Source organism: Anabrus simplex, chromosome 2, assembly GCF_040414725.1.
Source record: "Anabrus simplex isolate iqAnaSimp1 chromosome 2, ASM4041472v1, whole genome shotgun sequence".
NCBI lineage: Eukaryota > Metazoa > Arthropoda > Insecta > Orthoptera > Tettigoniidae > Anabrus > Anabrus simplex.
This window is the reverse complement of record NC_090266.1, coordinates 713,467,136-713,483,640: the sequence shown is the minus strand read 5'-3', so window position 1 is coordinate 713,483,640 and position 16,505 is coordinate 713,467,136. Positions and strand designations below refer to the sequence as shown.

General features: G+C 37.6%; 1 protein-coding gene across 2 annotated transcripts in view; it reads right to left on the bottom strand.

The window, feature by feature from the left end:
* LOC136863060 (UBX domain-containing protein 7) overlaps positions 1 to 16,505 on the bottom strand; it is a 463,333-nt gene that overhangs the window by 424,964 nt on the left and 21,864 nt on the right. For both annotated transcript variants that reach the window (XM_067139389.2, XM_067139390.2), the window contains exon 2: positions 4,772 to 5,047. In XM_067139389.2, the coding sequence (XP_066995490.1) occupies positions 4,772 to 5,047 (276 nt within the window). The remainder of the gene's footprint in view (positions 1 to 4,771; positions 5,048 to 16,505) is intronic.

Below are 16,505 nucleotides of genomic sequence, written 5' to 3'. Positions count from 1 at the left end.
AAGGGCAAAATACAGAACAGTAACGCACAACTACATCTTCGTGGTGTTCACAGTTGAAACGATGGGGAAGTGGTGTCAAGAGGCTAAAAGTCTGATTTCAGATATTGGCAAACAACTAACAGCGAGGAAATGCTGCCAGCATTATGGGCATGTTTCCGGATAACTCTCCACTGGACGAAGTCTTTTATATTACACCTTAGACTTTCGAGCTGGAGCAAAGTTTTAAAAAATGTGTGTTGAAATATTATTTTTATTTATTTGTGTATTTATTTTGATTATCTGCCTAAAAAGTAACCAGTCTTTGTATTAAAAAAGAGATGTATTGAGTTAGTAATAGAAATAAATAAATTGTGACTCGCAAGATATTTCATTGGAATATATCCAAACTTTACTATTATTATTTTTTACTAGGAACAGTGACAATTTTTTCCAACAAATTTGTAATGCAATTAGAGGCAACTGTCAAACCCTCATTTTCTAACTTCTTTTCATAGTTAACAAACAGAAGATGATACCAATGATCTTGATAAGAGAAAAAAGTTTTGGATTTGGGCAAATCCATGTTACAGGTGTTTTTTTTTTTTTTTGCTAGGGGCTTTACATCGCACCGACTGAGATAGGTCTTATGGCGACGATGGGATAGGAAAGGCCTAGGAGTTGGAAGGAAGTGGCCGTGGCCTTAATTAAGGTACAGCCCCAGCATTTGCCTGGTGTGAAAATGGGAAACCACGGAAAACCATCTTCAGGGCTGCCGATAGTGGGATTCGAATCTACTATCTCCCGGATGCAAGCTCACAGCCGCGCGCCTCTACGTGCACGGCCAACTCGCCCGGTGTGTTACAGGTGTGACAGCGGTATAATAATAATAATAATAATAATAATTGTACCGGGTGGTACAACTCCACGCCGCTAATTCAAACCTTGCGCCAGTTGAAACTCCTCTTCAGGAGGAAGTCTGAACTTTATCTACTGTGTTCATTCTCAAGTTTCTCAGAAGATGTCCCTACTTGTAAATTTTGAAGTTTCTGAACTGGGTCGTTTTCGATGTATTTTTGTTTTGCCTGTAGTAAGAAGTGTGGACATTCTCTTTCAGATGGCACTACTGAAGGACTACAGTTATGCACCCTAGTGCAAAGTGAAAGAACTGTGTTTTTGGAGAAATTTTGAATTCATGAGTTTGTTCTTTGTTAAATTTCTTTCAGTTATTGTTTAAGTTGGCAATATTAACCCTTTCTTTCCGCCAGTTTTGAATTCGACCAATAAGGAATTTCTGTAATTAATTTTCCACCAATAATGTGTTTCTTCTTCATCTAGTGTAGGGGTTTTCGTTGTTAGCCAATAAAATTCTTGTGGGAGGGTGTTCTCATTCCTGTAACGCCTCGAACTTTCCACGAGGGTATATAAACTGCTGATTTTCGGGTCTCCGCGCCACTTCAGTAACATCTATCAGTGTGTAAAGTACGTAGCAGGGGGCGGGTAGCGCCTCTTTCTTCGGGCAGCAGTTCAAACACCAGGTAATGGCCTTTTAATAACTTCTTTTCTTGCTAGCTCAGCAGTTTAACTCTCGGGGCAGGTCCGAAGCCTTTTACCATGTAACTTTCCTTTAAGATGTAAAGACACTTGGTATCTATTCTATCTTTTTAAACTACATATTGGGATAGAGAGTGCTTAACCCTCTCGAGCTCCCACTCATATTGTGTTGAGGTGAACTTATTTTCACAACCGTTTCTTCCTTAACGTAATGTAAATTGTCTCCTATAAGTCACCTCTTTAGTATGGGATTAGCCCTTGCATTAGAGGCCTAGCGCCAAGTAGGTTTTAAATAAAGTGTAGTAGGAGTGCAAGAACGCCTCCTCTCAAGTTGGTATTGGGGAGGCCATGTAATATTTCTGTTTTTTTTTACTGAATAGGCCTCAGTAGGTTGGGTATTTTTACCCCTGTGTATATGTCCTTGGAGGACAGCTTGAACGTGGAGTTTGGTGTGGCCTTTGATAGGCTTGAACTTAAGAGCGGGTCGCTCTTTCTTGAAATTTGTTTCTGCGTGCCTCGAGGAGGCTTTACTGTGTAATTGGGAGCAAGAGCTCCTGGGCATGATTGGGGTCTTCTGCCCCTTTGTTGAATTTTGTATATAGTAAAGTTGGGCTCATTGCTCAAGAATTATGTGGCTGGCTCTCGGAGCCCAAATCTTGTAACACTGTAATTGTACATTTTCGAATTAGTGGCTTTGCTACTCTGTACCTACCATTCTTGTTATTTCTTGATTTTGCAAAGAAAATATAACCTTGTTAAATTTTATCTTAACTTTAATTTCGTATTTTGAGACCTGTTCACCCCCGCACTTTCTTTCACCTCTGCTAATCCACCAAACCACGGTAACAATAATAATAATAATAATAATAATAATAATAATAATAATAATAATAATAATAGTCTTCTTTCCTTACATTTTATTTGGATGTTATGTGTTGCCTTCTGTTCAGAACTCTTGGTTGAGGTAACTGATAATTGTGACTCAGGCTGATGATTTGACAAGAAGTTGTCTTGAGTGTCTACTAAATATATCAACAGGAACATTTGAGATAAATGTTAAGAAATTATAATTCTCATTACCCTGTAAACAATACAGCCATACTTGCTCAATAACCCTACTTATTAAGTTATTTCCTACCAGTGATTTAATAACAGTAAAAAATAAATTACACGTGGTTATGAGTGCGACAGGCAACGGACATAACTTTCATGTCTGCCAATCTCAATGCCTAATTCCGGTGGATCTTTCCCCTTGAAAGAGATCATTATTTTTATACATGTACCTAAGGTCTTACCAGTTTTGGTATCAGTAGCAGTTAGTCAGAAATGAATAAATAATCTGAGATATTAACTTTGTAATCAACGGTTACAGGCGTTAGAGGAAGTTACCAGTGTGTTGTGACATACACCTGAACTACACGTTATTTTCTATACAGTATATTCTCAAAAGCAATGTTAGAAAGGGTTCTTTCATTACATTTTATTTCAATGTCATGTTTCCTACTGTTCAGAACTCTTGGTTGAGGTAACTGGTAATTGTGACTTGCAAGGTATTTCACTGAAAGATACCCACATTTTTTAGAACTCTGCAAGTATCTTAATTGCAGTAAATCATTTTCCGTATCCAAGACAAGTCCACTAAATCGTTAATGTTTCCAAGAAATATTTTTAAGAACAGCAAATTATTTTTACTGTGGAACAGTACTAATTCAATAAAAAATTAGCCATTTCAACTGAAAGAATATTAAACTACGCACATTTATCTACGTTTTGAGGTACAGTAGATTGCTGCAATCCAATATTTCATTTTAACACCGAATATCATATATTCTACGGATTTGCCGATTTCAAAACCTTGCTTTCTTAATCAATTATGCAATGAATACTCTTCACACATAATTAAAGATATCTGAAAGAGTAAGGACTAACCAACGGAATAAATTATGAGTACCATAAGTAATAGGTAATATAATTTCTTAACTCCTAACAAGCAGAATAATTAAAAGGCCTAATTAAGAAAAAGAAAGAAATAGTTAAGGGTTTTATATTGCAGTAACCACTTCTAAAGTTTTCAGAAATGCTGAGTGCCAGAATTTTGCCTCACATTTCATTTTACATGCCAGTAAACTTACTGACACAAGGCTGGCATATTTGAGCACCTTCAAATACCACGAGACTGAGCTGGGATCGAATCTGTCAACTTGGGCTTAGTCACTCAGCCTACCCTGCTAATAAAAGGGTGGACTTCTATGATTTTTGAACAAGTTTAAATGATAACATTCGCTACAAATTGCATTAAACTCTGCTTGTCACTTTCCTAACATAATTGAGCTACACTAGTTCACGGGCAAAGCGTGTATGAGACAAATGTATATTATAGAATAAAACAAGAAAAAAGTTTAATAGAAAAGACCACAGTATGGGAACGAGGCAGACAAATTCTAGTGTCAAGAAGTGCTCATGGGTTTTGTTACATAGACAAGACATGATACGATAACAAAACAAGGAAAATATAGAACTTCAGATTAAAAGAGAGCTCAGATCTAAATTCTGGAGACTCAGGAAACTTTCCAAAAAGTTGCTTCTAGCTAGTATGTAGGCTCGTCTTTTATACCTGATCACAACAGGGTCATCCATCTGGTTTACTGCCCCACAGTTACCTTCAGTCTCATACCCCACTTGTGCAGCATTCTCCCCTCCATTTTCCATGCCGGTCCTCATCTTGATGACATACTCATTTTTCAGGGTAGGTCAAATCCATTCAGTGGATGGTTAATATTGAGCAAAGACCTCATTCTTCGAGCAAACTGTTTGGCCATTCTGCAGTCCACAAATTAGTTGCACTGAATTCACTTTCCAAGTGTAACTGTGCCATTTTAACATGAATTTTGCTAGACTTGAGACATGCAAGGTGTTGCTGACAATATTTAATAAACTGGTAATTCTAGATCCGTAAGAATGTTGTCATATACTCTGGAGAAGCTGGGGAATGACAACTGCCCATGTCACATGTTCCCTGGGTGATGTTCAAGAGCATTCACCTGAGGCATTTTAGACTATCCTTTGTGATCAATTTGCATTCCTATGTATGTGCAACTATCACCTTTTAACTGAGGTCATTGGAACTATGGGCAGAATATGAGATTAACATACTTAGTACAAAAAGCAATATAACATAACATATATAGAAAGATATTACCAAACATTATGAATCAATTTATGGCAAAAAATATTAACTCACGGGTGTCAAAACTCCTAAATGGATCAAATACAGATGGAATTCCTCTTCTTGGTGAAACATCCAGCCAATCAAACTGACCATCTACAAGAACACCTTGACTCTGGGGTATTGGAGCACGAACACCAGGATCAGTATCTTCTCGTGAAGTAGATGCTTTATCATTTGGATTTTCAGGGAAAGGCTTGCCACCTCCCGAATCAAGATACAGGTTCAATGCTGATTCCAGGTTTCCAGAGCACATTCTCAAAAGAGCAAGACCAGTATCTTTCGCTGCACCTGTACCCATATACAAGAAAATTATTACCAAACATAATATAAACTAAACAACAAATAAGTAAAACAAATGGAGCTTGTTAAAATATTACACATGCATCACTCCTTTCTACTAACCTTTTTAATATACACCGTTTGCAATTATGTAGCATGCTAATGAGGAAAGACAGTACTCGAAATAATACATTTAATTTTCAGCAATTTATTCACTACGTACTTTGAATCAAACAATCATCCCCGTTTTGCATTTAGGCCTGTTGCCCAGGTGGCAGGTTACCTATTGTTAACCTAGCCTTTTCTTAAATGATTTCAAAGAATTTTTTAATTTATCAAACATTTCCCTGAATAAATTACCGTATTTACTTGCGTATTAGACACTTTTTCCCCCACGTTTACAGAAAGATAAAGTAAAAGGGTGTAAATATGCGATAACCTCAAATTTTGTGCAGTGAACACATGACTTCTAGGCTATAAAGAGCTATAAATTGTACATGTAAACATTCTACACTGTACTTTAACAAACTTATGAATGTGAGTCATACTGGTTATTTTCATTGCAAGGCAGTATTTCTAAATGTAATAAGTCAACAAATGGTGAACACAGCTTTTAGGCCTACATATAAAGTAAACAGTTTTAGTTACTGGTATCATGTCATTCATTTCTCTCTGATGAGGTCGACGTCAGGAAGGGCATACGGTCGTAAAAACTCGCTCCGAAGATTCGTCTCTCTTCAATATTCGACCCCGTAAGGAAAAGGGATATGGGTATCGTATTATATTATGCAATATCGATACAAAATAACTCGATGGCCAGTCATTCGTCCCTGTCAGTTGAGCAGTAGGCCTACCACATAGTAAACCTGATCACTGCTTTCATTTTAATTGTCTTGCGCCGCTAACTTTCCTGCTAACGGCGTGTCGCCACTCCAAGTGACATCATCTTCACTGCCATCTTGTCAGCCATGCACTGCAATCGAGACCGAGAGTATTCAAGGTCCAGTCTTTTTTGACCTTTTAAAAATAGTTTCATTTCCGACTATATAGTCCAAACTGTGTGAAGCTATTCCCAAATGGTTTCTGCAGATGGTCTCTGATATTCCCAGCTGGTGTATGTGTAGCAGAAGCCATTCCTGAATAAAGCTGTGTTGTTGAAAACGTGCCAAACCACCAGCTGATAACTAGCATGTGTTACAAGTCGTATTTCTGAATGTAATACATAGTGACTGGAAGCATTTTTTTGATAACTGCGGCTGTTGAAAGCCAGACCCTTATTTTTAAGTATATTTCATGCTTGTTCTCGACATTTATCACATCGGGATTTACCTAAACAGCTGAAAATGAGATAAGAGAGACCGCATTATTTAAGTTAGGTATGCTATCGCCGAATAGTGCCAAAAGTTACACGACAGAAAGAATAAAAATAAATAACAGAAGAGTTTGCTGCAATTATGGATATCTACAGGTATGCTGGTCATGTGTTTTATTATCATAATGTTTAATTTTGTACGTTCGTTGTCTCCCAATTTTTATTAATGCATACCCTAGTATGTTTTGTTTGGCTTCTCCGAAAATCGTGGGGACATAAAAAAATCAATATTATTATTATTATTATTATTATTTGTTAGGTATGTCTGCGAGTAAAACAATTGTGATTGAAATGTAAACCTACTTGTCTCCCAAAAACTCTATATTGCCCCAAGTCACGAGATATTAAACAATCACTTTGCTAACGATCTTGCCTGCCTATATTAATAGCCCTAGCACCAACTGTGAATATTTCTTAACCAGAGTAAACCCGTTTCCTCATCCCGAGGTGTTGCAGCTCTTTTTTTAGACAGGCCCCCAGTGGAAGGGAGTTGCATGTACCATTTCAACCGCAAATCAACCTTCCTGCCATTTGTAAATCTCTGGCAATACAGTACCGGGAATTGAACTCAGGCTCCCGAGAATGGCAGCTAATTATACTAACCATTATGCTGGCGGACATTCATAACTACAAAACACAGACATATATACATGACCGATAGGTGCTTGCAATGTGTGGGTCGGACACAAAACTATTCACCTATTTGTGCGACGTCACCAGAGCTGCATAAGGCTTGTACCCATTTCGAAGCAGAATCGCTGTTCTTCTCTGATGAATTACGTTCAGGGGTCTTGCAAGCGAGATTTTTTTTTTTCTTCGTCTCGAAAAGTCACGGGGTGTCTAATACACGAATAAATACGGTATTCCACTCCCCTATTCCTCGTACTATAAATGAATACCTGCCGCAGTTTGTCCTCTTTGTACTCTACTTTTAAAAGTTCTATTCAAGCTTATTTGTCTACTAATGTCATTCCAGACCACTTCTCCACTGACTGCTCAGAACATCAAGCTTAGACAAACAGCTTCTCTCTCTACCCTGAAGTCTTCCCAACCCAAAGATTGCAACATTTTTATAACACTACTCTTCTGTTGGAAATCACTCGGAACAAATTGGGCTGCTTTCCTTTGGATCTTCTCTAGTTCTTGTATCAAGTAATCCTGGTATGGGTCCGATACACTGGAAAAATACTCTAACTGGGGTCTTACCAGAGACTTATACATCCTCTCCTTTACATCCTTACCACAGTACCTACAGTACATACCATTATAACCATATGAAATGATCTGTAACCTTTATTTAACACTTCGTTAATATGATTACCCATCCTTGTAATAACACCTTACTTACAGTGATCCCCGTGAGGTACTTTCACCCCAATCAATACAGTAATTAAAACAGAGTGGACGTTTCCACTTGGTAAAACTTACAACCTGACTTTTCATCCTATTTACCATCATACAATTGTCTGCTGTCCATCTCACAATACTGTCGAGCTCTTTTTGCACTCACTCACAATCCGCCAATTTATTACTCTGTACAGTATGGCAACTCTCCATTTATTTGGTATAGCTCCTTCAATGCATGAATGAAGGTTGATATTTTACATCTTTGAAAATCCATGTTCAATTTTAAACTACAGTATAATATTTTCCCATAATTTATTAACTCACTACCTCTATTTACAGAACTGTTCCACACACACTTGTTGTACACCAAAAGCTGACGTATCGTTAAATGCATATTGTATGCAGAAGAGGCATGAGCTGTGTTATATGACAATTTAAACATACGTCAACATGAAAGTCAAAGGGCGCTCATACAGGGATGTATCCCAGTGGAAAGAAATGAAAAAGGAAAAATAATAAAGACACAGGGAAAGAAGAAGGTTCAGGATCAGAAACATCAAATTCTAGATTTAAGCCTCATCTCTAAAGATGATCGACAACTTGACATTCCTGGTATGCACAGATCTCGAAAGAGTGGCACTGATGCTAATGCAGAATTATTCGACAAGTTAATTAGCTACGCTGGTCATGGCAATTTACCAAATGTCAACTGGGAAGATAATGTGAATGATAGAAAGTATAACCAAAAGATGGTAAATAAGTTAATAATAATTATTTTATTTATTATTTTACATTTTATGGCCTACATTGGACCACTCTAGTCAATTATATACAGGATTTTTTGATTTTCTATCAGGCCCAATATGTTTTCATTCTGAGAGATGCTGCCTTCCTTTGTTCTGTTGAAAAACCCCTACCATTAGACCTTTTATTGATCTTTGTCTGTAGCCTGCTGTGTGTGTCTTGAAGTATCTTAATGTTTTGTTTTTGAGATCGTCAATTGTTATTTGTAGCTCTTTAATATCCTCTTTAATTTCTGTGATACATTTAATCTTGGTCTTGCTATTCCATAATTTTTTAAATTATTCTTCTGCTAATTCTGGTGTCAGGTGTTTTGATGATGATAATAACAATACCTTTCATGGTTTTTGGGGACGATGAGGTGCCGGAATTTAGTCCCGCGCAAGTTCTTTAACATGCCGGTAAATCTACCGACATAAGGCTAACGTATTTGAGCCTCTAGAAATACCACCAGACTGAGCCAGGATCGAAAGGTAAGTTAATCTAGGAAGGACAACTGAATCAAAAATTAATGGAACTAACTGACTTAGAGGGAACAATATTCTAGACATGGTACTGATAAAACCAGATGAGCTCTATAGAGAAACTGAAGTGATATAGTAGATAGATGAGAGAAAATGAAGTGATCAAGAAACTGTTGTCGTAGTACAGCAAAACTAAGCAAGTTTTCTGGCCATTAGATAACGTCACGATTTTTCAAACCTGTTTTGAAAAAGAACTACCCAACCTAATTTGAGGAACAGAAGTTCAATTTCCTTTTGTACAGGGACTCAAAAACAGAATGAGCACATGGTAACGTAGGTTCCTCGCATTTAATATTTTATTAAACATAATTTTAATTACTATAAAAATATAATTCACTTTCCACGTAGATACAAACCCGGCAGATGCCCACAATAAACATTTCTACAGGTACAATTGTTTCTGAGAAAGCGTACCTGTGAGGAAATTTACAATACCAAGAGCTAATTTTTTTCAGCAACTGTAGATTCAAGGTGTAACAGTCAGATATCGCTTCGATGGGGCGGTTCAATCTGGCTACACTTCACTGCCAAAAGCTTACTAAGATTTTCTCCGCTACAGAATTGCAATATGCAGATGATGCTGCTGCACCTGCTCTCACACCTGAGGAGCTACAACAGTCAGTCAGTTGTTCCAGCAGTGCTTGTGATTGTTTTGATCTCTCCATTAATGTTCAGAAAACCAAAGTATTTACACAGCCTGCATCTGGGTCAAACCTCCCAGCTTTCAATATCTCTATTGCGGATACTCCACTGGAGGAGGTCGACCATTAGGAGGTATCCTCTCCACAAATGCCAACTGCTCACAAGATGTGAATAGAAGAAGTGGTGCTGCCCATTCAGCATTTTGACAGTTATCCTGTCATGTCTTCATGAATAAGGACCTTATAATACATACCTAGATCATGGTTTACATTGCTGCTGCCATATCAACACTGCTTTATGATTGTGAAACTTGGACCCTCTACTGTCAAGATATCAAAAAACTAGAGCGCTACCATCTGCAAAAATTTAGATCCATCTTGAACATCAAGTGGGAGGACGGTGTCACAAACCTTGCAGTTCTTGAGAAAGCGCATGCTATAAGCATTGAGGCCACCATCATTTGCCACTGTCTTAGATGGACAGGGCACGTCCATCGCATCAATGAAACCAGGCTTCCTCATCAACTCCTATATGTGAACTCTGCTCTGGCACAAGACTACATGCAGCCCCTTTCAGGCGTTTCAAAGATCAGCCAAAGCATACTATGAAAAGAGCTGGAATTAACACTCAATCCTGGGACATGCTTGCTGAGAATATTACACTTGGGCACCACACTGTTTCTGCATCAGTTACGGTGTTTGAAGAGGAATGACAACAATGTGAAGAGGATAACCAACAGGCATGGAAGCTCCGTCAAGCTCAGCCCCGCACTCCCCCAGCCATTTCATGTGATCTGTGTGGACGTATGTTTGATGCCAACATTGGGCTACTAAGTCATATGAAACATATTCACAAAGCATTGCGATTGTGAAAATGTAAACTGCTGAAGAATATGTTTACTCAGATACAAGTTGCAGCCGCCACCGCCGACGACTACATTGAAAGAACTTTTATTTAACCAAAATCCTACCAGCGAGGAGATCTCTAGAAAAAGTTACAAATATACACAACAGCTATAGACACTGGTGGAGTAAACTTGTCATCATAATGCCCAAGCTGTTTTTACTGCAACCAGTTCAAATGTTGTACTAACAATGCTGGGATTGGAGAGGGCTTGTACTAGAAGTGTGGGAGTCATGACCTATATTCAGGAAATATTATTTCCACTGAAGATAACTACTGTTATTTTTACTTCTGCAAGGTACTTAGGACTTAAGAGTCAGTTGAAATCAGTGGTGCAGACAGTTAAGTCATTTTACTTCTGTTCCCAAGATAGTGGGTTTGATAACGGCTGAGAAGGATGACCATAGAAGGAATTTGAAAGAAATTTTTTATGTGGTTGAATTCCTGCATGAAAACAATTCTAACAGGACAAAATTCTGACACCCCCAGCATCTCCTAAAATCCATAGTAACTGAAAGGACATTTAACAATTAACATTATTATCACCATCATTATTTCATGACAGCCCCATATACTTAGAGTGAGTATTTGTAACAGACTGGGGTTAGGGAAAAACCAGCTGATGCAAATCCACACCAGTAGTTTAACAAAGATCTATCCTATCTTCCTTCAAACATTTCAGCACTCGTTTCGACTTTAGAAACATTTCAGAAAATTTGCCAATTAAAAAAATGTAAATGCAACTTTAAAACAGCTTATGGCACTTTACACATTTACAGATTAAAAATACATGAGAGCACAATTATTCTTATCTCTGATACCAGCTAGAAACTGATAATACTACTGGTACCTAGTCACATGACATGACAAAAAAATAAATGCCTCTTTTTTTAAAGCAATTTTTTGGAGTATACTAACTGGAGGGTATAACAATCAAAATTCCCTCACTATCAGTTTGTCTATCAACTTTATTAAACAAATAAAAAACTGCCCTATAACCACATCCACCCCCACCCCCCATTTCCTATATACTGTGGCCTTTCATAGAGTTGGATCAGAAATGGCCAATAGCTGTAAAATGTATTATATTGAAAGGAATAATTGTGAAACAATGAGTAAAGGAAATATTACACGTACATTTCTTTGACCCGATTTAACGAATCGCATGTTCATTTAATTTGAATTTTACAAATTATTTTCTTATCTGCAAAGGAAAGGGAATTGCGAATAAAACATATGATTGCTTATATCAATTGTCAGAGGTATTATCATATTTAATATTCCAAAATATTGTGGACTGTGCAATAATAGGAAGAGGCAATGCTAGAGTTGTGGTAAAGCACTGTGAGAACCTACAGTAGTGACAATAAGTATTTTGACAAACACATTTTGACCCCTAGAGAGCGCATTGAGCACGCAACTCGATCTCTTAGCCTGTGCACAATCCTCAGTCAGATGCAGATGAGTGAACACTCGGATCGGAGCTGGCACAATTATGGTGAGTACAGAAGGAAAAATCATAATTTGGTCGGTCAAAACGTATTTTGACACTGCTTGTCGACTCATACTATTGGTTTACATTGGGTTTTGTTTCATTTGTTCAGACAGCTACCAACATGAAGGCAAAGGAATATTCAGCAGACCTAAAAAATCCAATGATAAATGCCCTACAACAGGGCAAATCACAGGCCCATGTGGCAAAAGATTTGGGTCTGTCCAGACAAAAGGTAAACATTTGGTGAAAAAAAGAAACAGTCAACAGGGACCACAGGTAATGAACAGAGAACAGGTACACAGAGTAAAATCACACCCCGAGTCAAGAATCTCATTTGAAGATTGTCAAAACCTGATCCGATAAGGACTGCTGTGGACATAAAGTGCTTTGTCAATACCTCAATGTCAACATATCCAATAGTAGCATAAAACTGATTCTCCAACAGTCCAATTTGCAAGGATGATGCCCCAGCAAAAAGCCACTCATACAACTGAAGAATAGGAAGGCACATCTTGCCTTTGCCACATCACATAAAGACTGGAACGGTTGGCAGTTGTCTCGCATGCTGTAGAGTGATAAGAGTATATTCAATTTGTTATCTTCTGATGGAATTTGATATGTAAGCAGACCTGTAAATGAAAGGAACAACATCTGGTACCAAGTACCCAATGTAGAGCATGATGTTGGCCACATGATGGTGGGAGGATGTTCCTCCCGTTCAGACATTGGTCTGGTGGTACCAACTGAAGGTACTATGGATGCCTTCGAATGCTATGACATCCTTAAAAGTAAACATGCTGCTCCACGCTAAAAAGACGATGGGCTGAATTGGACACTTCAACAGGATAATGATCCGAAGCACATCTCTCATCATGTCAAAGACTTTCTCAAGAAGTGTAAGATTAGTGTACTTGAGTGGCCGAGCCAGAGACCAGAGTTAAATCCGATAGAGCATTTGTGGGAAAAAGTGGACTCTAGACTGAGGCAACGGATGCTCAACTTTAGGGCCGGATTTCTAAGGTGTTTAAGCGAAGAATGGAAGAAAATACCTCAGAGCAGTTTGACCTCACTAACAGACACCATGCCCTCGTGTTTTGCTGCAGTCATTAAGTCAAAAGGTTATGCAATTCAGTACTAATGAACTCTAAACCATCTAGAAAGATAAGTTTTCTGTTTTTTGTTACAAATACAATGTTTATCAAATACTTTTAATCTAGCGTTCTACAATAAATATGCCGTAATGTCTGAAGTATAATTTATTTTGTTTGTACTAGAGCATGTAATGCTGTTAATTTAGTTTCACAACAAATGCAATGATTTTCAACTCTTAAAAGTACAATTTACATACATACTGTCTCACCAGAGAACGTTTGTCAAAATGTGTGTTCAACAAGTATAATTAAAGAACCATCTAATCGATACTTTATTTTTTGTGTTGGGCAAAATTAAATATACATTATCACTCACAGAACATGTTTCGACCACTTAGTGGTCATCATCAGCTGTATAAGGAAAACTTAAGATGAAAAATATTGGACAATAAGCACAAGCGTTAATCTTTAGGTTATGGAAAAAATATTTGCTGTGTCGATTGTTTGATTGGTGAAAGTTCTTTGGTATCTTCTCTGATATAAAATGGCGGTCATCTGGTTAGGGCAGCTAGTCCCACGTTATCATATCTTGGAAAGCTGTTTATTCCGTGCTGCCTTGGGGATCTGTCTTTGTGCACGACCTAGTGTAGTAGCGATGTGACACGGTTTGATTGTTCGCGCAATCCACAGAAGAAATGGGAAGTGGAGTTGTGTCATCATCTAGTACGTCATTTGAGGGAGGAGGGAGACTTAGCAGCGATTCCGCGACGTCATGCTTGATTATTACATTTTTTCGTCTTATTTGTTGTCTGTCAACCCATTTCATGTATTTGCTAATGTGCTCATATAAGAGGTCTTTTTGCTCATTCATTTTGTTAAGATTCCGTTCCCCATTTTCTAATTTATCAAGAATAATGTAGATGTTTTCTAGGTTGTTCATTAGTGTTCCTTTATTGATCTTACTTATGATTTGAAGGTTCTGTTTGATATTAGTGAATTTGTGGTTCGCTTCTTTCATATGAGCTCCCATAGCAGAGAATCTTCTGTATTTCTCTGCATTGACGTGTTCTTGATATCTAATTATGAAGCTCCTTCCTGATTGTCCCACATATGTTTTTTTTTACACTAAGTACATGTCAACTTATAAATGCCAGATTCTTGGAATTTGTCATCTAGAAGTTTATTGGCTCTATTGTGATTAAAGAATCTATGTTTCGTATTGTTTTGTTTTTTTTGGTTGAAAAAGCTACTCTGGCATTGTATTTCTTAAACAAATTTGTGATTTCATAAATCCTCGGGTTATTAAAGGTGAATTTGACGTACCTCTTAGTCTTTTATGATTGCTGTTTAAGTTTAATTTTACCGGGCGAGTTGGCCGTGCGCGTAGAGGCGCGCGGCTGTGAGCTTGCATCCGGGAGATAGTAGGTTCGAATCCCACTATCGGCAGCCCTGAAGATGGTTTTCCGTGGTTTCCCATTTTTGCACCAGGCAAATGCTGGGGCTGTACCTTAATTAACGCCACGGCCGCTTCCTTCCAACTCCTAGGCCTTTCCTATCCATCTTCAAAACAATACACAACATGCTTACATATTTCCCCTACCATCGCACGCGCCCACCTGATCATAGTCCCGCCTCAACCGCGTTGCCTCCTTCCCCTAACTCAGTAACACCGCCCCTCTCTGCTCCCTTCTAGGCCTCGTCTCTCTTCAGCCTGTCAGTTCCACTACGTTCCGTCTACCATCAACTTGGCACCTGAGGTGAGTTTCTCATTCACCAATACTTCGCGAAATTTAACTCCCTTTCGTTTCTTAAATACGGTAACTTTATATCGCGTTTTATTTCTTATAGGTTCCGACTTGGATCAGGATCCCTTCTAATCAATTTATACGATCACAATCTACAATATTAGATCTACAAGCACCATTTCAGCCAGGACTTTTGTTACTTCTCAACAAGATGATATACAACCACATGTCAACATGTACATTTGTTTAATAGGACTTGCTGATCATCTACATCAACAAGCAGTGACCCATTCAAATTGTTCATTTCTACTTATATTGATATTTTATATAATCATCTGCTCCTCAAGTCCAAGTTGTAGCCTCAGCTGAACTTTACCATATACTTTAAGTGGAACATCATTAACTAAATGTTTTATCAACTTTTAACTTGTCACACATGGCTATATGTCTCGAGTGTTAAAAATACCAAAATCAAGCCTACAAACATATTTACTACAACCTCAGCTGAACTGCATCACATATTTTAAGTGGAACACCATTTAATTAAATGTTTGAACACCTTTAACTTGTCAAACATAGTTATATATCTTGAGTGCCAAAATTTCATAGATTTACACCTATAAACATACTCTGCTATAGCTATAATATAATAGCAGATTTTTAACACGTTATTTTAATTAGAAAATTTTTATAAATGCACACCCTACAGGACATGATTTTTCTTAATCGTGATTTTTTACCTGGACATGTTCACACCTTTTTGTAGATAGATAATGTATAATTTTATATTTACTGTTATATCATACCTGAAATATTGTAAGGTTTAATGTCCTCGATTAATTGTTCTTGGCTGATGATGATAGGGACACTGTCGAAACCGGTCCCGAGTGTATAAAAATGTGAAGGTTTAACTGTAACGTAAAACTGTCACATAATATAATGTATTGAAAAGGTGGAACTTATTGTACTTTTCTTTGATGTGCTTTCCTATCCCGTCGTCGCCATAAGACCTATCTGTGTCGGTGCGACGTAAAGCCCCTAGCAAAAAAAAAAGTTTAATTTGTTGTTGATATTTGCATTTAGAGATGATTTTGTTGATGAATTTCAGACTGAAACCATTATGTAGGGCTTGTTGACGAATGTAAGACAGTTCCTTCTTTCTGTCAGTTTCTGTTAACAGTATTTCAAAGGCCCTGTTGACAAAACTATAGTAAGCAGATTTCTTTTGTGAAATGGAATGTAAAGAATCGCTTTTTATTGTGGTCAGTGTAAAAGTAGGTTTTCTGTAAATTTTAAACTGGAAAATGCTGTTTTTCCAAATTGTTTGAATATCTAGAAAATTGAGCATACCATCTTCTTGTTCTTTGGCTGTAATTTTAATGTTAGGGTCTAAACCATTTAAAACATTTAGAATACTTAGACTGTCATTGATTTCTCCATTTATTATGGCATAGGTATCATCAACATATCGTAGCCATAGATCCAGTCCTTCAATGTGGCCTACTATCCGAGTGTGTTCCAAAGAATCGAGGTATATGTTAGATAAA